The sequence below is a fragment of the Equus caballus genome, unplaced genomic scaffold (assembly GCF_041296265.1).
Source record: "Equus caballus isolate H_3958 breed thoroughbred unplaced genomic scaffold, TB-T2T haplotype2-0000437, whole genome shotgun sequence".
NCBI lineage: Eukaryota > Metazoa > Chordata > Mammalia > Perissodactyla > Equidae > Equus > Equus caballus.
Window position 1 is genome coordinate 3,415,771 of NW_027222394.1, and position 23,397 is coordinate 3,439,167.

At 37.5% G+C, this 23,397-nt stretch overlaps 1 protein-coding gene and 2 pseudogenes across 1 annotated transcript; all 3 read right to left on the bottom strand.

Annotated features, from left to right (window-relative positions):
• Positions 1-483: 483 nt before the first annotated feature.
• LOC138922952 (olfactory receptor 5L1-like) lies at positions 484-985 on the bottom strand (annotated as a pseudogene).
• An 8,110-nt stretch (positions 986-9,095) lies between these two features.
• Positions 9,096-10,037, bottom strand: LOC138923008 (olfactory receptor 5D18-like). Its single transcript, XM_070259539.1, has one exon. The coding sequence runs from the start codon at positions 10,035-10,037 to the stop codon at positions 9,096-9,098; it is 942 nt and encodes a 313-aa protein (XP_070115640.1).
• A 5,330-nt stretch (positions 10,038-15,367) lies between these two features.
• Positions 15,368-16,576, bottom strand: LOC138922953 (olfactory receptor 5D14-like; annotated as a pseudogene).
• Positions 16,577-23,397: the final 6,821 nt, after the last annotated feature.

Below are 23,397 nucleotides of genomic sequence, written 5' to 3' on the forward strand. Positions count from 1 at the left end.
TCATGTGGGTAGGCCTCTGCATTCGGTGGGTCATACTCACACAAGTGGGGTTCTTTGAGTAGTCTAGGTGGTGAATATTTGCAGGGGCTGACCTGCTGCCACTTCATGGGGAGACTTTGCAAAGGCAGGGCCACTCTGGCTTGGGGGGCACTTCCAGAGGCCAGGTTAACACTCTGAAAGCATTTTCACATGGGCCAGGCTATCCCCATCTCCACTCACTGTCATGCCCACCACTGTGTGAGGATCCATGTCCTCAATGACTGCCACCAGGGAGGGAGGAGGTCCACTCCCTTAGTTCTACTGCTTCCCAGGGGTCCAGTATATCCACTTTCAGATGTATAACTGCATGGGTCTCTCAGGCAGCCTGCTGTGTTGTGGAAGGAATACTCTGTTGGTTAATGGATGTCTGTTTAGATGTAGCTTAGAGGGGAAAGACAAACAGGTCAACTCACTCTGCCACAATGCTGACATTTCTTCAGTTAATCACATTGGTCTATAGCATGAGATCTCAAGAGCTAAACATAAGTCCATTAGAGAAAACACAGTCCCACAGAGGTAGCAACAATACATCAGCTCCACACAGAGATTCCATGGTGACCATGTACAGCAGTGAGCCACAAAATGGTCATAGGTCATCATAGCCAGCAGGAAAACCTCAGTTGCCACATACGTGCAAACCAAGAAGAATTGCACACAACATCCCAGGATAAATATGGCTTTGTCTTAATTTAATATATTACCTAGCATCTTTGGCACGATGATCACAGAGTAACAAAAATTCAAAAGGACAAGTGGCTGAGGAAAAAGTACACGGTGCTGTGAAGTTGAGAGCTGACCCAAATCAGTGCAATCATGCCCAGAATGCCCAAAACCATGACTGCCTAGAAGGCAAGAAACACCAAGAAGAGGAAGACCTCAAGTCTGGGGCATCTGCTAATCCAAAGAGAATGACTTCTGTCACAGCAATACAGTTCTCCTTTCCCATGTCCCTACCTTATTGGGTTTGCAGAAAATATTAATAGTTATTCTTAATCTCAAATTAAGTTTTGTCTGTCTTCTAAAGAAGACATGAGAATAATTAGAAGAGTTAATTTTTTCAGCAAGAAAATAGGACATTTTAATAAAGATTAGGAAAAGTTCAGAAATTGTAGCATACAAATGCCTAGAGTTCACAGTTTAATTCGCAGATCATATAAAAGCATTGACATCCATATAGCCTATATGATCCCTTAAACTACTCACATACAATTTAGAGTGCGGAACTGAGTCATTAGATAGACATCAAATATAATTTAATTAGGCGTATTGTTTTATGAATTTCAAATTCCTTTTTCTTGGCCATTTCTTTAATTAATACTGGAGATAGTGAGATCCCAGGAAATAATTTTTTAAAAAGTACATAGTACTTTTCTCTCTTTTCCACTGAAACAATGAAAAGTATGCTTATTCAATCTTGTTAACCCACAGTGTTCATTTTTTATTAGTAAATTATAGATGGAGAAAGTGGCTTTTACACTCAGTATTGGTATTTTTTTCTATAAAATTAGCAGTGATTTTGCTAATTATGCAATTTAATGTCAGCTATTGTTCATGGAATTGATACTTAGACTCAAACTTCCTGTAGCCATGATGCTGAAGCCTTACAATCACCTATTTGAAAAATGAATTCACTGCTTTAAATCTATTTGATGAACTAATCAATGATGTGAATGTGAAATTATTAATACGAATGCTTCCTGCTGCACTGAAGCATTATTTATGATAGTAAAACTTAGAAATAAAGTGTTACACAGGAGGAAAATTGTCAAAGTTATGGTACATATATATTATGGAAAACTATGCAGCCATTAAAATGATGTATTTTTTTCACATTGTTTTTTAACATTATATAAATTTTAGGTATACATTATATTTTGACTTCTATATAGACTACTTTGTGTTCACCACCAAAATTCCAGTTGACATCCATCACTGTACATACATGACCTTTTACCCCTTTCACCCTCCCCACACCCCTTTCCCCTCTGGTAACTGCCAATCTGTTCTCCGTATCTATGTGTTTGTTTCTCTTCCAAGTATGAGTTAAATCATATAGTTAATGATGTTTTTGAAGAACTTTTAATGACCTGCAAAATGACTATGATAAAATGGCAAGTTAAAAAATAGTAAGCCACATTGCACAGACAGAATATTACATATGTTTACAGAAGTTGAATTGTATATTTAATCCTCACAACATTCATGAAACATAAGTACTTTATTCAATAACTTTTTTAGAAAAAGTAATTTAGAAACTTGCTTGAATTCTCACAAACGTGTTATGAAGTAGAGTAAGAAGGGACTGTGTGATTTTTTAAAAATAAGGCACTGATATATTCAAATACGTTGACCTATAGAAAACGCCAATAGTGGATGAGAACACTCCTGTTTATTCTTTTCCTTCTGACCCTTGGTAGATATGCACAAGACTATAAAGGTGCTGCTATTCCTGGAGGAAGAGAGTCTGGGCTAAATCGCAGCACAGCCAGGTATTTATTCATTCTTCAGATGATTTCAAAGAGGTGAAGGATATGTGCACTAAGAAATCCCAGTTTGAAACAAGTAATTCTTCTTCTTTTTTTTTTTTTAAAGATTGGCACCTGAGCTAACAACTGTTGCCAATCTTTTTTTTTCTGCTTTACCTCCCCAAATCTCCCCGGTACATAGTTGCACATCTTAGTTGTGGGTCCTTCTAGTTGTGGCATGTGGGATGCCACCTCAATGTGACCTGATGAATGGTGCCAAGTCTGCGCCCAGGATCTGAACCAGTGAAACCCCAGGCTGCTGCAGTGGAGTGCGTGAAAACCACTCGGCCATGGGCCGGCCCCCCAAATAATTATTCTGATGATATGGTTTTCTCTCTTCAATAGCTTGTAAAAGTGAGTTATTTGTCTTTTTATGAGTTCAAAGTACTACATAATTTTGAAAACTTTTTCCCATTTTCAAGTGTAAAGATGAAAAATTACATTGTTGGCTACTTATAGAGCAGTAGATCTTAACCAGGAGTTATTTTGATCCCCATGGGACATTTGGCAATATTTGGAGACATTTTTGGTTGTCACAAAAGGAAAGGATGCTACTGACATCGGGTAAGTAGAGACGAGGAGTGCTGATAAACGTTCTATGAGGCATATAACAGTCTTTCCACACACACCCACTTATACCAACACCACATGCAAAATATTATCTGGCCCAAAATGTCAACAGTACTAAGGTTTGGAAACATTCTATGGAGAGATATTTCAAAGTGTTTTGCATAAAGCCAAAATAATTCCTCCTCTTTCCGCTTCATGTGTGATTAACATGTCTGTATTCCCCTGTGAGCAGTCTTGAGGGCTCATTATTGCCATCCTTATCATAGGAGTGACTGTCAGGAGAATCTTCATGCAGTATTTACCGGGTTCCATGGATGGGGTTAGTGTGAGAGAGGAAGAAGAGGGAAGAAGAGAGAAATCAAGTATTCTTTCCAATTTGTTTATACTCTATTCCCTCTTACACTAACAACTGTTACAAGATATTTGGTCCTGCAGATAAAGTTGTCCCCACTTCCCATTGAAATTGTTTCTCAGTACACAAAGGCAAAATATTTTCATAAAGGAGTGCTCAAAACACGGCATTTCTTAAAACACTTTCTAATTAAAAGAAGGCTAAATACAGATTAACAATATGCCTAATACTACTGTCCTCTTTTACAGTTCATCCTTCTCTTACACAAGGCTGTAATAAGTTACTGCCATAAGCCATAAGAAAAAAAAAAAGAACAAGCCTCCAGATCCCAGAAAATATCATTTATGTCCATTCCCAAGAAAAGAGAGTGTAGTCCAACCAACCAACCTTTGTGTTAGACATTGCTCTCCCTGTTTCTGAAGATGCCACGATGGGAAATGATGTAGGCTTTATGTTCTTGTGTGTGAGTATCCCTGGGGCCCATGTTCCTTAAGCTTCCAAAAATAATCATTGATCTCTGCGGGAGATCAACAAGATATAAGAAAACAATACCATCTTGGGACTCAAACAATTAATAGCTTCTGTGAGATATAAACAGGGAGAAAAACTATCCCACCTTGGAACATATTATTAAAAGTCAACATGATCCCTTCTAGGGTTCATGAAGAATTGCAAAGCATTGGACGCTGCATCCAATCACTGCGCCATGAGCCAGGGATGGCCTGCCCATCGTGAAATATACAAATAAGTCTTTTCAATTTTGCTTCTCTTGTACTCAGAACCTCCTTCCTGGAAGGCAAAGAGTCTGAAGTCACACCAGAGCTCCACCAAATACCAGAAACAGGTGGGAATAATGAAGTTACTTTACTGAGAGTAATAATAATTGCTCACATTTACTGAGCACTTCCTATGTGCTAGGTACGGTTCTGAATGCAAGTATTAATGCATTTCGTCTTTATAAAAATAAATGAGACCAGTACAGTTATACACCTTCACAAGTGAGGTTCCAGAAGCAAACACAGATGTAACTTGCCCAAAGTCATACACAGACTCACTAATAGAGTGAGACCATATGCTTCTTTTGGTTTGTTGCACCCATACAACTGTGTGAGCAAGAGCAGAGCTCCTGAAGGATCCTGAGTTGGCATAATCTCTACTTAAAGCCAGAAGCCATTGAGTGAAATGGCCTCAAGGATCTCTCCCAGGTCTGCTCATTTTATGACTATACTATGTCTCCCTAAACCAATAGTGTTCAAACCATTCTTTGTGGTTTGTGTCCTTGGATATACCAAATGTTTCAAGAATTCCACAGATGTAATTAGTTACAGGTAATCAGTTTCATCAGTTTCCAAATTGTCAACAACCTAAATGTGTTTTACTAAAATTGATTCATCTGATAATTTCCTGAGTTTGAGGAGTGTTAATGGGTCTCCTTTCCCCCTAGCACTATCACAATTCCTTGTCTCTAATTTTTCAAAAGCAAAGATTCCTCTTTCCATTTACATATTACTATATGAATTACTCAGATTAGGAAAATAAAAGCAAACTTCCAATACCTAAAACATAAGAACAATTTGAAATATTGTTTTCCATGAAGCCTGAAGTTTTCTTTAGTCAAGACACTTCAAACCCATGTTATGACTTCTTGTTTCTCTCTGGCATATGATACATATTTATTTTAATGGAAAATAATGGCATTAGGTATGTGTTTTAGCCAATTCAATGATGCTTTGAAATCAGACACACAGTAGATTGATAACATTTTTTAACATTTATTCTTTAATCTCTTATCTGTTTAACATCTGTTCTTAGCACTCGCTGAAACTATTGTCACAAAATGCATCCTCCTGAAGGAGAGAGTCTCATGACAGAAAAACTAAAAGAGCATCTATAAAGAGCATCCTTGGTAGTGATGTTTTATATCATCTGAGCATCTCACTTACAGGAAAGCTGCTGTGCCTTTCTTTGTGTCTTAGACTTAAAGACATAGCAGGTGTTTTGAAACATTGATTTAAATATAAACATTTTATTGAAATTGATTTCATGGTCGTTATACATAAATTTAATGATGTAAATATGAAGCTTTAAGTTTTTGATGAAATATATTTAAAACACATACAATAGTACAATTTTAGGAAAATATTGCATTAGCAAGGTTCAATGAAATCAATAGTACATTAAATTTCCTAAACTTTTTAATTTCATTGTTTTAATCAAGGTGCCTCCAAGTAGAAGAATAACAGATATGTTTAATCATTATATGATAAGACTTGGAAGGTATTTGTGGTAATCTTCTCAGAAATTAAGAAAGTCCATGGTTCTAATAATTGTATAACAAACCGCTCCAAAACCTATTGGTTGGAAACAACAACTCCTTATTGCACTGGTCACTATGGATGGCATGAGTCAGTAAGTTACTTCTGATGCTCTGACCCTGACATGGCTCAGCCTGACTCGGCTAGGTATGTTATCAGCTTGGCAGGTTAGATGATCTAAAAGACTTCACACTCAAGTCTGGTCATTAGCTAGATGCCCTCTCATGTGATGTGGTGTGGATTATATTTCTCATTATCCAATATGGTAGTCTGTGCTTGTTCATATAACAGCTTTTCTAAGAGACTATGAAAATTCCAAAAGATTGTGAAAAGGGCACAAGGCTGTTCAGAGGTTTTAACCTGGCACAGTGTCACTTCAGCTACCTTCTGTTAGCCAAAGTTCGTCACAGAAGCAGCCTACACTCTAGGAGTGGAGAAACTGATTTCATCATTTGATCAGAAAAGTTGCAAAGGGGCAAAGATATGGGGAAGACTGGAGAATTTGGACCATGTTTGCAATCCACCACACTGGGCAACAGATCTTTGTGAAAGACATAATTTAAATTTTGGCCTAAAACAATATTGGAAAGGAACCTAATTTTGTTTAATTCATTATTTAAAAAAATTTTGATGAAAGATCATTGTGAGATATTGACGTATAACTTGGACAGAGTTGAAAGAGTTGAGTGACATGATTATTACAGCACAATTCCTGACAAAGTTTCTATTCCCATTTACCTTTAATATGACCAAGTAGTCTCAGTATTTTCACTTATTATAAAGCAGAAATAGAAAGGATGCTTAAACCTTGTGCTTTCTAACACTAAGTGATGTCTTTCCATAGATACATTAATTAATTGGAATAAAAAGTTCAAACACATATTCATAATATTTTTCACAAAAATAAGTATTCCCAAAATCATTTCTTTAGATTCTGAATAATTATATGTTATACAAATTTGCAAGGCAATTATATTTGTAATTAGTGGTGTAATTATTATTGTATCATTAAAAGTTTAACTTAATCCATAAAGAAAAACTTTTGGAATTGTCAAAAGCATTATGATCACAAGAAATAAAAAGTAAGAATCTCATTAATAAAATGATAATGTTCATTTGGAGACTAGAATTGAATATGAGTCCAGGAAAAGAGAAGACACAAATATGACTGTTTCAGATGTTGCTATTTATGTATTTTAAATGAATATGCTATGCAACAGAAATTACACTTTTTGCTGCTATTTAAGTTTATGATGATATATTTATATGTAAAATTAAATTTTAGGGATATTTACCTTTTCAAAACTAATTGAGAGGCACCTTACCAGAAAATGTGAAGACTACTCATATAAGCCATGTTCTACATAGAAGCAGCAGAATCTACCATAAAGAATATGAAATGTCACAATTTGAAAACGAAAAAAGTATGATTGTGTGCCAGCGTTTAGTGGAAAATGTGCTTCTGATGTGTCTGGAGTCTAGAACGATTGCTTTAATTCTGTCAACAACTGCTTTACAATGTTGGCCAGGTCACGTAAGCCTTCTGGGCCTTGGTTTCCTCAAAGTAAAAGCTAAGTGAGTTATGTCACCTCTACCACAAAATATGATCATCTTTGGACAAAGAAGGACAGAAATAAAATAAAATTCTCTATAAAGAGGCATTGCCCATCATTGATTCAGTTTAAGATTAATAAAAATAATTTCCTAATTTCAAAGAAAATTAGAAATTGTATAACTGCCAGATTTGTACTAAAAGATCAATTTGTAAATACCCAGAGAAACATAACTCAATAAAAGAGAAAAGCATTCCCTCATCAGACATCCAGTATGTAAAACACTGTTTCTTATATATTTTATCTATTTTTATTCAATGGTTATTTGATTCCTTATCAAATAATGCACTTAAATGAAACATTTTAATAATTATTATGAGTTCAAAATAATATGAACATTTCAAATAACTTTATTGAGCCCATATAAAATTGTTACCCAAGTTTTTTGCCACTACCAAACACCTATACATTTATTTCTTCCATTATGTTGATGATGTGTTTAGAATTTATATAGCCAGATTGAGTAAACAGAAGGAGAAGGGTGTAACAGTTATTCAAGGAAAAATGAATTACTGTTGGAAAGATCTACTGTATTTAATTTGCCAGATTAAATAGGTCTTGATGCTAATGACTGTCTAGTTTTTATTTTATTTTGAATAAACTTATATAGGTAATTAGTTTTCAACACTTAATACAACTCCAGACAATTTTTTTAGGTGGGAGTTGTGTTGAGAAGGACTCAGAGATTATGCTCATGTTCAGAAAAAAAATCATAAAGAATTTATCATACTTTTGATGTCTTTATAGGCAGAATGATAGCATGAAGTACAGGTTGAGTAGGCACACATCATGCTTACTCTTTGCATATAAGATTTTCTGAGATCCAGTCTACTATTTCTCAGCTTCTGTTGGAGTCTGCTTTTCATACTGCCACTCTGGAGTTGCTTTGAAATGCATTCAGAAGATAGACCATGTCTTATCAACTTTCCATTCATGTCAAGTAGCCTGTGTACACAAGACACACACACACGTTATAGAGTATTAGCTCAATAAGAAATTGTTGGATCATTGACTCAGTATTACATTGTGACCTCCATGATTTTGTCATGCTTTTGTCTCCTGCATACAACTCCTTTTTGAAATGTGTCCCTAAAATTCTGTCCATACGGTTATCCAAGGACAAGTTCAAACAATACCTATTTTATGAAGGACTTCTCTGAAGTGCCCAAATGGATTTGGACATGTTTTTTTTTCTCAAACCCTCTACGATACTAATTTTTTTCTATGTTATACAATAGTCAGTTTTTTCACAACCCTACCATCAACACTGGAATTTGCATTCCCTGAAGCATGTATACTATGTCTTATTTATACTTTTTAGGAGAAATTCATGTGTTCATTGAGAGCCTAGTCTACTCCAAGCATGCGATAAGAAAGAGGATAAAATTAATGTTTATTGAGGTTACATAAGTTATTACATATGTTATCTATATAGTCTTTCAATTTGAACAATGTGATTAGAAGCTAGTTTATGTTATCTCAATTTTTCAGATGAAAAATTAGAGAGTTGACTTTTTTCCAGTGAGAGAAATAGTGAAGTTTAGTCTCTTTGAACCAAAATCCATGTCTTTTCCATTGCACAGCATTGACTCTTCATTAATTTTAATTGCATCTTTAAAATCAACCTTTATGGACAGAGTTCATTTATGTGCCAGGGACAAACTCCACTAAAATAATATGGTCAATAAGAAAAGATTTTAGTGTCCATTATTTTGCTGACTGTATCCTTGACATCCTTATTTCTCAGACTGTAGATCAGAGGCATCAACATGGGGATCACCACTGTGTAAAACACGGAGGCCATTTTGACTGTGTGCCTGGAATTTTGGGAATTGGGCACACAATAGAGTAAGAGGATGGTGCTGTGGAAGATGGTGATGGTGGTCAGGTGGGAGGCACAGTTGGAAAACGCTTTGCAGCTCCCACTGGCTGAGTGCATCTTGAGGATGATGACAATGATAAATAGGTAAGACATGAAAATGATGAGTAATGTGCTGACATCATTAAAGGTGGCAAAAACGAAAAGCAGCAACTGGTTGAGATAAGTGTCAGAGCAAGAGATGGACAGCAATGAGGAGAACTCACAGAAGAAGTGATTGATTGTGTTGAAACCCTGAAATGATAATTTTATAGCAGAACACGTGAGTATCAGGCAACGTGTTACTCCCCATGCATATGATCCAACAACTGGCATGACACAGAGTTTCTGGGACGTGGCAACTGTGTAGAGCAGAGGGTTGCAAATGGCCACAAAGTGATGATAGGCCATCACAGCTAATAAAAAGGATTCAGTTATGACAAAGATACAAAAGAAAAATAATTGTGCTAAACATCCTATGAATGAAATGGTTCTGTCTTCTACAACTAGGTTCACCAGGGTCTTGGGAGCAATGATGGAAGAATAGCAAAAATCCACAAATGAGAGGTGGCTGAGGAAAAAGTACATGGGGGTGTGCAGTTTGGGGTTAATTTTGATTATTGCAATCATCCCAATATTTCCTACAACAGTGACCCTGTAGATGGCCAGAAAAATCAAGTAGAGGGGGATTTGCAGATCTGGGTAATCTGAGAAGCCCAAGAGAGTGAATGTGGCCCCACTTTTGTTTCTCTCCAATAGTAACATGGTTTCTGTTTGTCAAAATCTGAATCAGCCCTGAAAACAAAATATAAAGACAGTGAGGATATAAGAAGCTTGGTTCACTATCCATCACCAAAACTGGAAGATGAAGTAAAGTATCTCTTTCAGAATTTCTCTATGTATTTTTTATGCAAGATATGCTAAATGTATAAACTTCTAAAATGTGATAACCATTTTTAAATTTTAAGTAAATATAATATGACTATTGAATTCATTTTTAAGTTCTCAATTGTAATTTTAATTTTTACAAATCAACATGAAATCAAGAGATTCATGGTTATTTTAAATAAAATCCTCCCCTTAACACTTTCAGTTCTCCTTGAACATAATAAGTTCATAAAAAATAAGCCTAACATAATATGATAACTGATTATGACAGCCCTGCAAACATTAAAAAAATGAGAAATTTCTAAATAGATTAATTTTTGCATCGTATGTTCACATTGTGACATTAAGAATGAACAGTCCTAACACTTTGCATTTGTGCCGTTATTGTTAATTCCATATAGCACTTTAATCTTTGCTTCTGTCTCTGACCCAATAAATCTGTTATCAAAATTAATCTTATTTCTTTTAGAAAGTACACTCCTCAGCTCATGGACTTCTAGTTGTCAATCTTTCTTCACTTCTTGAGGAGTAATAAAATTGGAACAGATGCCAAAGGTAATCTAGTCTACTTCTTTATTCTAGAGGTGACAAAGCAGAAGCTGGAGAACCTTGGCTTTCTCAGTGACATGCAAATAAGGACCAATCTACACATCTATGACTAGAGCTTAGATCCCCAGACTCCAAGTCCTGGATCCATTTTTCTACACTATATCTGTAGTATAGATACTAACTTATTCACTTTATTAATCATCATGCTTTTAGCTGACAAACTAGAGACTCTAAATCTATGAGAAATAGCCCAATGACAGCACACATGCCACATAGTTATACCAGAAAGCAGCATCAAGATGAAACAAGAATGAGATTTAGGGAAATTATCTCTCCCAGGAATAAGTAATTATAGTGAAGACTCTGACCTAGAAACTTGCCTTTCCTAGGTCTCTGTCTCTGTTTTTTCTCTCCTCTCTCCCGTGAAGATACATAGGATATTCATTCTTTCCTACATTACCTGTGAGGGAGCAGGACTGTAATTTGGAGGTAGTACCACACTCTGAAGACATTTTGCAAGAAAATAGTAATACAAAAAATTATATTTTTCTAATTATTTGTCCACACTTCTAAGATCCTACCATACTGGAAAACTCTTTCTCTGTGATTTCTGATGAGGCCATCTCTGGTCCTACAGCCCAAGAAAAGTATTTCAGATGGTTCATCAATAAGAGTGTCAGATCATACACAAAAGTGAGACACATGAGGAACTTATCTGTTCCTATACTCCTAAATTTGAGTGTTAAAGGCAACCTCAAAAGATAATCCAGTGCAAAGCCAGACATTCTAATTATCACAGTTTTTTCAATACAATTTCTAATTTGTCTAAGGCATTTAAGAATTCATTTTAAATTAATATCATATTTAATGTCAAGGCCCGTATGTACCAAATGCTATTATTCAATTGCTGGTAAAAATTTCTGTATCTTTGAGCCATGGAAAGACAGCAGCTGAAATCTTCTTCCCTATAAGTTTTCCCTCATTTTGTTGTAATTTTTGCTCTCAGAGAACATACGTTTCCTGTTTTACAGTCTTAATTAAAGCTGGTCCTGTTTAATTATTTTCACTAGAGAGTCTATTCAATCTCTGCTTTTTTTTATTTGTATATTTGTCCATTGTACCTTGACTCCTCCTCCAAAAATTTTAGAAGTAGAACAACACACATTCCTCCAAATTCTTAGAGCTCTTCTCTTCCTCTTCCCCAGCACCTGTTGTTCACAGGGCTACTGAGGAGCTCGGCTGATCCAGGTCCTCAAACACAGAGCCTTGTAGAATAAGTGCCTGTCTTCTTCCTTGCGTGTTCAGATATGTAACTTTTGCAAGGATTAGATATTTTTCAAGAACTGTCTAAATCTAAAGGGTCAGTTCCCCCCTCATGTTGTTTTCTACATACCCCACTTTCAAACTGAAACCAACCTGTGTCTAGAATCTTAAAACAAACCTGCTGATGGCAAAGGGAGGGCCTCTCTGGATTGGGAGTGATGTACGTGTTCTTATAGCTACAGTCACTACCTTTGGGACATGAACCCTATAGACCACTTATTGCCTCATTCTCTTGAGGTCATGGAATAAACAATTAAAAGCAATCACCTTTCTCTGATATAATTCTTGTGTACTAGAAAACCTGGAGCAGTATGAGGGACATTTCATATGAAAGTTCATATTTTAAGACCACTTTCCTCAGCCCCCTGATCACTTGCATACGTTCTTACAATTATCAAAATTATGCATTTATGAGTCATCACTATCAAATATTAATTGCATGACTACTATATGCCAGGAATAACCGTCTGCCTCTATACTATCTACTCTCACCATACTGGAGAAGTGTGAAGACCCATCTTTTATGTCATCACGATTCATTGAGACTTAAAGAAGAAATAATCACAGTTAAATATTAACTTGGTAAAACGATCTAGTCCCCTTTTAAATCTTTGTCCTTTTATTCTTTCTCCCCTCTACTTTGTCCAGCTAGTTTGACCTCCTCGCTTTGTTCTTTGCTTTTTGTTTCTTGAAAATTATCACACATTGCTTCCTTGTGGTCTTTTCTAATAGTATTTTCTCTACCCTGGAATTATTTCCCTTGAGTTTTTGTTCAAATTTACCTTTTTGCTGAAAACTTCCATGAACATACTAATACACTACAGAGGCTACTCCACTACTCAATTTATTGTGTAAAGTACTTAACACGGTTCAAATATATTTTTAATCTGTATTCATTGCATTTATTATACATTGTTTTTTCCCTTGCTAGAATAAATGTTCCAGCAAAGCAGAGGTTTTTCATTGCTCTGTTCATTGATATATTCCAAGATCCTAGATCAGTAAGCAGCATAATGTAAGTGTGCCATGAATCTTTATTGAGTGAAAAATATGACCTTCCAAGGAACTGGGAATAGAGTCAAACTTACCACAACCATGAGGAATTTGAATGCAGACAGGAGACAGATCAAAAAGAATGATAAGGTTGTTTTAGAAGTGATTATTCAAACTGGGCAATTAAAATATAATAAAACAAACCAAAACAAATGCCTACTCTGCTGAATGTCCTATGTCTAGTCAGAAACCAGGGAAAGAAGGTCAAGTCCATAGTGAGGATACATAATTACTCACTTATTCATTCATTCATTCATTCAATATTTATTCCAGGCTTATCCTGAGCTAGTTACAACCTTACATACTGGGGAGAAAGACATAGAATCTCTCTGTCAGAAAATTTATATTTAATGGGGGATACAAAAAATAAACAAATATGTAATTATTTTCCAGTAAATATAAGTGCAAAAAATATACAATTGAAGGTGGCATTTTAAATAGGGAGGTCGGACAAGACCATAGTGAGGTGCTTTTTGGGCACAGACCATTCATTTGTTTTTATTTTCAAATTTTAGAGGTTTTGTTTTACTTTTTGACATAAGAATATATCTTTTAAACTATGTAAAATACTACGTATTCCCCAATCAGAGTTATAATACACATTCCTAAAAGTTTTCTTTCATCTCTTCCTATCTTTATTAGTTTTTGTTTTACCTTTTCCTATTCTATTACACAACTTATCATACTATAAAAACCTTTCTGCATCTTGTCTTTATTCACTTAAGGAAATTCTCTGGAAAGCACGCTGTAGAAATATACGGAAACCTTTCTCTTTCCATTTTCACAGCTGTGTACTTCTCTATTGTGACTCCTAGCTTAATCAACAACCTTCACGTTGGATTTAATACAGTCTAATGTTATTGCAAATAGTGCTTGGGAATTAGTCATTTATATATTTTTTGCTACTCGATCTTTGGGATAGATTCTTAGAATTGTAATTGTTTGAAAGAGATAAATGCACATGTAATTTTGCTAGTAGTTCAAATCACATGTAACATGCTGCTTTCCTGCCTCCTTTGTATGAAAACATCTGTTTCTACAGATTCACTTTCTGGATATATCATTAAACTTATGTATTTCTATCATTTTCACAGATAAGAAATAATACCTCAGGGCAGTTTTCATTTTTATCTTTATTATTATGAGTCACGATGAACAACTCTTCATAAGTTTAAGGGCGATTTGTATTCCTTTATATAGACTATTTAATTGTATTTTATGTCTATTTTTCTAGAGGATTTTCATTTTCTCCTCTACTATATGTGACATTACTGGTAACTTTTGCTCAGTTTTTCATTTGTCTTTTAATTTTTTTATCTGTTTTTTGCCAGGAAGTTTTATATATTCATGTAATCTAACTTTTAAACTTGCTTTTAGAACTCTCTTTTGGTGTGTGACATAAGGGAGATCTAATTTTGTCTTCTTTCTAATATGGCTATCTATTTGTCCCAAAAGATGCTGTTTTAATAGTAGGAAATTTAAATTTATTTTAAATTTTATAAGGTTACCCTTCCCACTATAACTTGTTTTAATTTTTAGGGTGTTTGTTATTGGGCATCTGTGCTTGTTTAGTCATCCGTATAAACATTGGAACAGAAATTTTGAAATATGATTGCTCAGTATTCCCAGATAAAATGTATATTACATTTGCCCTGGTCCTGATATATATGAACCAGACTAGAAAACTCTGGTAGAGATTTCCAGACCTGGTAATATTGGGATACAACCTTCTGAGTAATAATATTCAAGCATAATCTATGAATATTGAAATTACTCCAGAGATTGTCCTTTGCAAGGGTTAAAGCTAATTCCTGTGACCTCTTGGACTAACAGCCTCAGAGGAGCTATAGTGAAAGGGCTCTAGATTTAGAGTCACCAGAGTTGAGTTCCTGTCTTAAATCATGATTTCAGTCATTTCTAGGCTAGTTCCTTGAACCTCTGTGTCATCATCTACACAATAGGTGTAACTGTCCTCACCCAGTGTGTTTTTCAATATAAGCTGAGTGAAAGCCCAAGACCGTGCTTTCACACAATTCACAGGAACCAAGGCATGAAGAAAAGAACCATCCTTTTAATCACATGGCATGTGTATCTGCATCTCCCAACAAAGACACGAGGCTTCAGGGACAGGACACCACCAGCTGCAAGGGATTTGAGTTTACGTCTTCATGACACCTTCACATCACAGCCTCCTATAAAAGCCTCATGCAAACCTATGTAATAGGCTTTAGAAGACTCTGTTTCTGTTTTTCTTGGGATTGGGAACATCTTTTGAGATTAGTTCAGTGAAAGGGGAACTTTTTGTCTATTAATTTCCAGAAGGCATCTTTCACATCTTTACTCCTCAGGCTGTAGGTCAGAAGGTTCAGCATGGGGTTGACAACTGTAAAAAGTACAGAGGCCACTTTGACAGTTTGATAAGAGTTTTTGGAGTTGGACGAAGTATAGGGAAAGGATGGTCCCATGGAAGATGGTGATGGTGGCAAGGTAGGAGGCATAGGGAGAGAAGGCTTTGTGATACCCCCTGGAAGAATGGATGTTTAGTTTACAAAAATAAAAACATAGGAAGCAAGGATGATCAGTGGTGTACTCACTTCATTGAAGGTGGAAAAACCAAAGAGCAATAGTTGAGGAATGTGTATATTGGAGCTCAAGACTGCGATGAGAGCAGTATACTCACAGAAAAAGTGGTTGCTTATGTTACATTCAGAAAAATTTAATTGGAGAGCATAGCAAAGGAGTACCAAGGAGCAAAACATAGGGGCCGGCTCTGTGGCCGAGTGGTTAAGTTCGTGCACTCCACTGCGGAGGCCCAGGGTTCGGATCCTGGGCACGGACATGGCACTGCTCATCAGGCCACATTGAGGCAGCATCCCGCATCCCACAACTAGAAGGACCTGAAGCTAGGATATACAGCTGTGTACGGGGGGCTTTGGGGAGATAAAGCAGGGGAAAAAAAAAAAAGGTTGGCAGCAGTTGTTAGCCCAGGTGCCAAGCCTTAAAAAAAAAAAAAGAAAAAGGAAGGAGCAAAACATACCCCAGCAATACGACCCAGCCACCAGGAGGGCACTGAGCCTCTGTGACATGGCCACTGTATAAAGCAGAGGATTATAGATGGTCACAAAGTGACCATAGGCCACCACTGCCTGCAAGACGGACTCAGTCACCATCACAGCATAGGACAGGAAAAACTACAACTTGCAGCTGGAGTAGAAGATGCTTTTATTGGACATGACCAAGTTCTCAAGCAGCTTGGAAGTAACAACGGAAGAGTAACAAAAGTCAACCAGAGAGAAGTGACTAAGGAAAAAAATACATGGGAGTGTGAAAGTTTGGGTTTATCTGGATGAGTACTATCATCCCAAGATTTCCTACTGCAGTGATAATGTACATGATCAGAAACACAAGAAAGAGATGAATCTGAAGTTCTGGGCAACTGTGAAACCCAAGAGGAGAAAGTTTGTCTCCACACTCAGAGTTCTTGCAAACATCACCTCAATGCCTTTGAAGGGAGGGGGTGAGGGAAGAGAGCTGTTCTGTCAAAGAGAAGATTCATGGATGGGAGTGACAAAGACATTATGACTTTCTGTGGTAGATAAAATAGCATGAGATGAGTTATTGGTCTTAGTTTCCTCCATCTAGAATATACCCCATGCAGATAACTGCTATGGATATACCAAACCAAGCTGAGTCTCTGAAATGTCTTTGTGTTTCCATTGCAATTTGTGTTTTCATAAAAAACACTTACCATATTGTAGTGTGCACATCCACACACTAGCTAGTAGCGTAAAATGCACATAAGTGATAGAGAATGTTTGCACATAAATGCTGAAACTAGTGTAAAAGTCAGTGAAAAAATGTGAAACATTTGCCCCAGAGAACAACATATATTGTTACTACTTTTTGCCCATATACACAAATCAACTAAAATTTTCAAGAAGATATATTTCTACTCTAAGGAAAGAGTAGAATATATTAGAAAATCAAAGAAAAGAATATATCAATCCCATTTTAGCACCTTTTGTTCACTAAAGTTTACTTCTTTCATTGAATAGCTTGGCTGCTGAAGGGCTGAGGAATCCAGTGGCTCCTCTGGACCCCAGAGAGTAGTGCGCACTTTATTAGAGTTTATGGTCTGTGGCTTAACATCTATTACAGCCCAGACATCATACAGACATCTCTTAAAGGGATCAAGATTTACAAGGTAAGAATTCTCTCAGAAATAATTAATTCTCATCCTGTAACCAAAAGTTTGGTCTCTGAACCTGATGCCAATCCAAATAACGAGAACAGAGTCTTGAGTGGAGAGGAAAGGTTTTTACTATGCCAGGCACAGGGAGCAAAGCAAGGGCTCATGCCTCAAAAATTGCTAGCTCCCCTATGAGGAATGGGTAGGGATTTTTATTTGGGGTTTTGGGTAGGGGAGGGGGAAGATGTAGCTTGTGCAGCTGGGTGCTTTTCCACCAGCCTGCGTTTGGCCTTGAGAGGCTGCTTGCAGCAAGGCGGTGGGTGGGGTGGTGAGATAGGAGGATGGCAGGTGGGCATCCTTTGCTGTTGTCTCTTGTCTCCTCTTCCTGTTTGAAGCGGGTTCAAGTGCTGGGAGTCTGGAGTCGAGGAGCTGAGGTCTGGGAAGCCTCTGACCCTTGATATTCTTGAGACAGTGGCTTTCCTGGCAAACTTCAAGGACACATGATTAGCTGAACTTTAGTGTGCCTCCAACATCAGGCCACCTGAGCTTTTAACAATTTGAAACTCCCATATAGTTGTAAAGCTCAAGGAGTCCAAGTTTAAAGAAACAGGTATTTACATGTGAGTGGAGCTAGAGAAGCAGGAAAGGGGGTGGTGGGTTTTATTTTTAACCCCATATATGCTGGGTTCGATGTGGGGAACTGATATCAGGGCTGATGTTAAGAGACTGTAACAATTCTTGTGAATGTTTATACACGAATTTAAGGTGCATATAAAGATAATACAATATCCATTTTTAAGTGGAAGTTTATTCTTTTCCTTGTGAAATGTTTGTCAATGGACTTGAAGTCAAATATTTCCATGACTGTTAACTCCTTTCTTTAATATTATTGGACTCAGAATTGGATAGCATTTACAGTGACTCAACACACACACACAAAAAGATCACAAGAGTTACCATATCAGGAAAAGAATATTTTACCTGCTTCGTAGTAAACTTGATTAAACTGGCCTGCTACAGGGATACAGGCCACCACTCTCCTGCTTATCTGTAGACTGAGTGTAACTGGAGCCCCAAGGCTTCTACATCTAACTCAGTAGTCCTAGAGACTCAAACTCCAGAAGTCACTACCAACTTACTCATCACGAGCATCAAAACAAGTAATTAAGGCCAATGCAAAGTCTCCTACACCATTTTTAATGACTCAAATTTCCTTGAAATTACACAGAAAAATTGCATCTTGAAATTGACTACCAGAACTTATTTGCTCCTAATTAAAACCTGTTTGGAATTAAAATAAAACTGAGGTAAGGCAGTGTTTCTCCAATCCTGCCTCATCAATATTAAAATTCGGTGGGGTTTTTTTGATTTTGTGGGCAGCGTATACCACATTTAGGCAAGTTACTCCAACCTATTTACAAAGTTACCCCAATGTCCATTTTTAGTGGATCCCAAAACAAGAGAAAATTCCAACAAGTCCAGTCTGTCACGCCAGCTGCTGTGTTATTTGGGCCATATGACACAGCATATATGATCGTCCTTAAAGTGTATTTGCAGATAAAGATTATTCAGAACTTTGGATAAGCCCCTGTAGTGAATTACAGATCAGACCTCTGAATCTTAAAGCAGTAACTTCCTCTGCAGATAACTATTCACCTTTTGAGAAACAGATTCTAACTTTTTAATGGACCCTAACAGAGACTGAGTGATTGACAATAGGCTACCAAGTTACTATGCAACCTACACTTCCATCACACACTTCGTATTGTCTAGCTCACCAATCCAGAATGTGAGGCATGCACTGCAGTCAACAGTACTCCTGTTCCTGAAGACACAGGTAAATTTCATGAGCAAGTGATCCAGTTGTCCATGGTCCATACTTTGATTGCATGGCTTTCTCGGTCAAAGCCTAAACTTGTCGTGAGGTATTCCTTATGAACAACCTGAATGTGGAAGAAAGCACCAGGGCCTTATTCTCAGATGATTCTTTGTGATATTCTGGCACCACACAACGTGGACATTTGCAGCACTAAAGTACTGCCTTGGGGGGTTCCTGTAAAACAGTGGTGAAAGACCTAGTATTCAGAAATTCAAAAAATGTACCTGGAACATTGGAATAGCCTATTTAAAACTCAGTTATAGGACAGTCTCTGTTGGTAATACTTTAGAGTGATGGAATGATTGCCTCCACAATGTGGTATATGCTGTAGGTCTAATAGCAGTATACATTGCTGTTTCTCCATTAATTTATGGGTCCAAAGTGGAAATAAGAGTGGCTATTCTACAATTATCCTTAGTGATCTACCAGCTAAAACTCTGCCTTGTGAAGGTGAAACTATGAGCTTTAGTGATTTAGAAGTCTGATGCTTCCATAAGGAACACAGTGATGGATCCATAAAAGTGGAATTGTGACTTGTTTGACCAAGAAAATGTGGTGGGAGTTAAATAGATTCCAGAATAGAGGCACCAATATGCCTTACTGCTTCTGTTACCAAGCCAAAGTGGGTCTGCTTCTTGGTGAGTTGAAATCAAAGCTTTCTCCAGAAGTTGTCACACAAACTAAAATTTATTTGCAGCAAATAAGGAGCCCGCAGGAAATTATTTCCAAAGCCATGGCTCCCTGAGCAAGGGAAAGCAGGGACCTTTTATCTCAGATGGAGGATGAATATCCAAAAGGGAAGTTTCATCATTACATGTAGAGATGGTTATTCACTTGCACAGATGCAGTTTGACAACATGATTCCACATGCTTCACGTGTTATGGTAATAAGGCCTAAGTTCCACCTTGGGTGGAGATCTTAACATTAAAATGAAGCAAGGGTAACCCTTGGGCACTTCTCAGCCCATCTGTGCATGTGTCACTCTTGCAGAGGGGTTTGGACCCGTTCAAGGAAGGTGATTGTATATCTTAACATAACTGAAGAAATAATTTTGAGAAACAATTAAACACTTCCTCCTTTGAGTTACTTGGAGCAGTTAGTCAGTGACAACATCCCTCCTCTGGTTTTACCCTGTTCCTCCATCTTAAGGAGCATGAGGCAAACGTCCATCTTCTGTGACTGCTTCCTACTGATCATGGGCATTGACACACGGACTGATAGAGGACAGAAGTTTTACTCACCAGGTATAGCCTCAAGTTGTTTGCATCCTTGTGTAACAACCCTCTGTAATTGTATAGCTTCAATGTTTATAGTCACAAACTGTATGAGAATTAAATATACAGAGTCCAAAGGGCAAGAAAAGAAGGATAGCTACTAAGGGGCATAAGAGAAGGAAGTCTGGCTGGCTTCTTTCTGTTAGCCATGTGGATTTTTCCAATAACCCAGTTGTACTCTCTTTTATAGCGCCACTAGTATTAACACAGAGACAGAAAGACACATTAGCTAAGGCCAAGACTCATTCCTCTCTGCCAAAAGATAATCTAAGGCAATTCTATCACCTTCAAGTCCAGGCCTGATTCATTGGCTACCATGGCCACCATGGCAGTGGCTTCTTTGATCGTGGCTGTATTATAAATGGTGTCTTCTTCTGAAGCCACTAGTGACTCAGTCAGGGAGATTACCCCAGCACTAAGGAGACCTGCTACCCACTTGTTCTTTCCTCTTTTGATTTGTGGAGGTGCTAAGGTGGTACAGTTATGAACCTGTATATATTTAGGATCTGGATGTACTTGCCCCACTGTCCAGATTCCACCATCCTTTTTATAATCTAGTTACTGGGTTTCCCATCCTTCTATGCTGGACCTAGCCTTGCTGCCCAGGAACATAAAGACTCCTTGTAAGAATACCGTGCTGAAATGATATGGGGAGGGTTAGGATCCAGGGCAGAGACTGGGATGGATAGACAGTCATTCAAAGATTGATAGGTCATTGGGATTTACTTATCTTTATGATGTCAACAAAACAAGAGCTTCAAATCAAAGAGTAGCTCACAGGAAAACTCAATGTTATCAGTCTTATGCAATGATCTCTTTTGATGTTCAGGTGTGGGAGCCTTTTTTACCCATGTGTGGTGGATACAAGCAGTGACTCCTAATATTATGGAAGAGTGAGTGGTTAGTAACATGAAGTGAGACACTACTCAACTAGCATTTAGCTGATCAGGGGGCAAACTGCTTTTCCAAGTTTTAAGATAGACCCAATCTCCAGGCTCATATGAGTGGAGCTTGAATTCTGTAGGTAAGGAAAGACAGAAATTTCCATATTTATTGAGTGCTTCTACCATCTGCTTCAGATTGATTACATGTTTGATAGCCTGGGTCTGGGTTTGTGAGCAAATCCGAGTCTTCAGAAGGCCTGGCATAGGGCATTTCCAAGGGCCATAGAAGGGTAGAGAGGGAATTAATGGTAATTGGAGAAGCTCTGCTGATATAGCGGCCCTTTCTGCAGGCGCATCTGCCAAATTATTCCCTTTTTTGGCCTCTGATTCCTCACTTTGATGGCCTTACAATGGCCCACAACTACTTCCTTGGGGCCTTGTCCCACTTCTAGCAGTTTAAGGATCTCTGGCTCATGTTTAATTTCTTTTACTGCTGCTGTTATGAAGTCCTCTTTCTTTCCAAATGACTCCATGAGCATGAATTACAGAGAAAACATACTTAGAGTCTGTGTATATTGCTATTGTTTTTTCCTTTTCCAAATCCCAATGCTCTGATTGATGCAATTATTTCTGCTTTTTGACCTGAGGTGACTGGTGTCAGCCCCTTGGCTTCTATGGTTGCATGCAGAGACACTACTGTATAACCTGCACCTCCTTGTTCATTACTCATGAAGCTGCTCCTATCTACAAACCATATTTCCTCTGCATTAGGTGATGGTTTGCTCTGGAGACCTCTGTGGCTAGAGTAAACCTGATCAATCACTTCTGGCAAGCATGGGTAATAGGCTCATTGGAATCAAGGTGCAGGGTAGCTGGATTTATGATATAATAGAGGTTTGAAGAAATCTGAAGGGGATCTAGCAGCATAGCTTGATATAATAGCATTATATTCTGGGATAGCCATAGATGTCCTTTAGTCTCTAATAAGCTAGAGACTTGATGGGGGGTCTATACCATCATGGGTTGGCACATAGTTTTTCTTCTTTAATTAAGAGGCAGGTGGCAATTAAAACTCTCAAGCATGGGGGCTATCCTTTCACCACAGTATCTAGCTGCTTCAAGAATAGGCTATCACTCTTTTTAAGGGTTCCAACTCTTGAGTTAGCACTCCTATAGCTATTCTCTTTCATGAACATATAGGTCAAATTTTTTGCTCAGGTCTGGTAAGGCCCCTGCAGGTGCTTCCATTAGCAAGCGTGTAAGCTTATTGAAAGCTTGGTCACATAGCTTATTCCACTCAAAGGGGTCTATTCTGTCCCTATAGTTTACATAGAGAGACTTAGCAATCAATCCAAAATTAGGGATCCAAATGTGGCAGAGGCCAGCCATCCCCAAGAATCCTTGTAGCTCCCTATGAGTTATTGGTGAAGTTGACATATTGCCATTTTTATCTCTTGAGAAAGTCTGTGTTGTCCCCTTGAAATGATAAACCCTAAAAACTTTACAACTGATTTAGATATTTGTGCCTTCCCTTTACACACTTTATATCCCTTACTGGTTAAGAAGTTTAATATAGTTAGAGTGTTTTTATCAGATTTCCTTAATAGGCCTGGCTATTAAGATGTCATCCACATAGTGTAACCCAGTACCGTGTCCTAATTCCTAATTTTAGTTCCCTTAAATCTCAGTCCATGATTTCCCTTAAGATAATAGGGGAGTTTTTGAACCCTTGCAGTAAGACAGTCCAGCAATACTGTTGCTTTTGGTGGGAGTCTGGATTCTCCCATTCAAAGGCAAATATTCCCTGGGTGTTGAGATCCAGTGGGATGCAGGAAAAAACATCTTTTAAACCCAGCACTGTATAGAACCTGCTGTCCCCAGGGAGATCAACTGGCACAGTGTAAGAATTAGGTACTACAGGCTGTATGTCTCAGACTGTTTCACTGATAGTCCTAAGGTATTGAACAATTCTATATTCCCCTCTTACTGGCTTTTCAATGGGTAAGATGGGAGTGTTTATAGGGATCTACATGGCCTGGTCAATCCCTGCCCTAAAAGCCTATTGATTACAGTCAGGATTTCTCT

Coding starts and splice junctions, on each gene's coding strand:
- LOC138923008 (XM_070259539.1), bottom strand. CDS start 10,037: ATGTTACTATTGGAGAGAAACAAAAGTGGGGCCACATTCACTCTCTTG.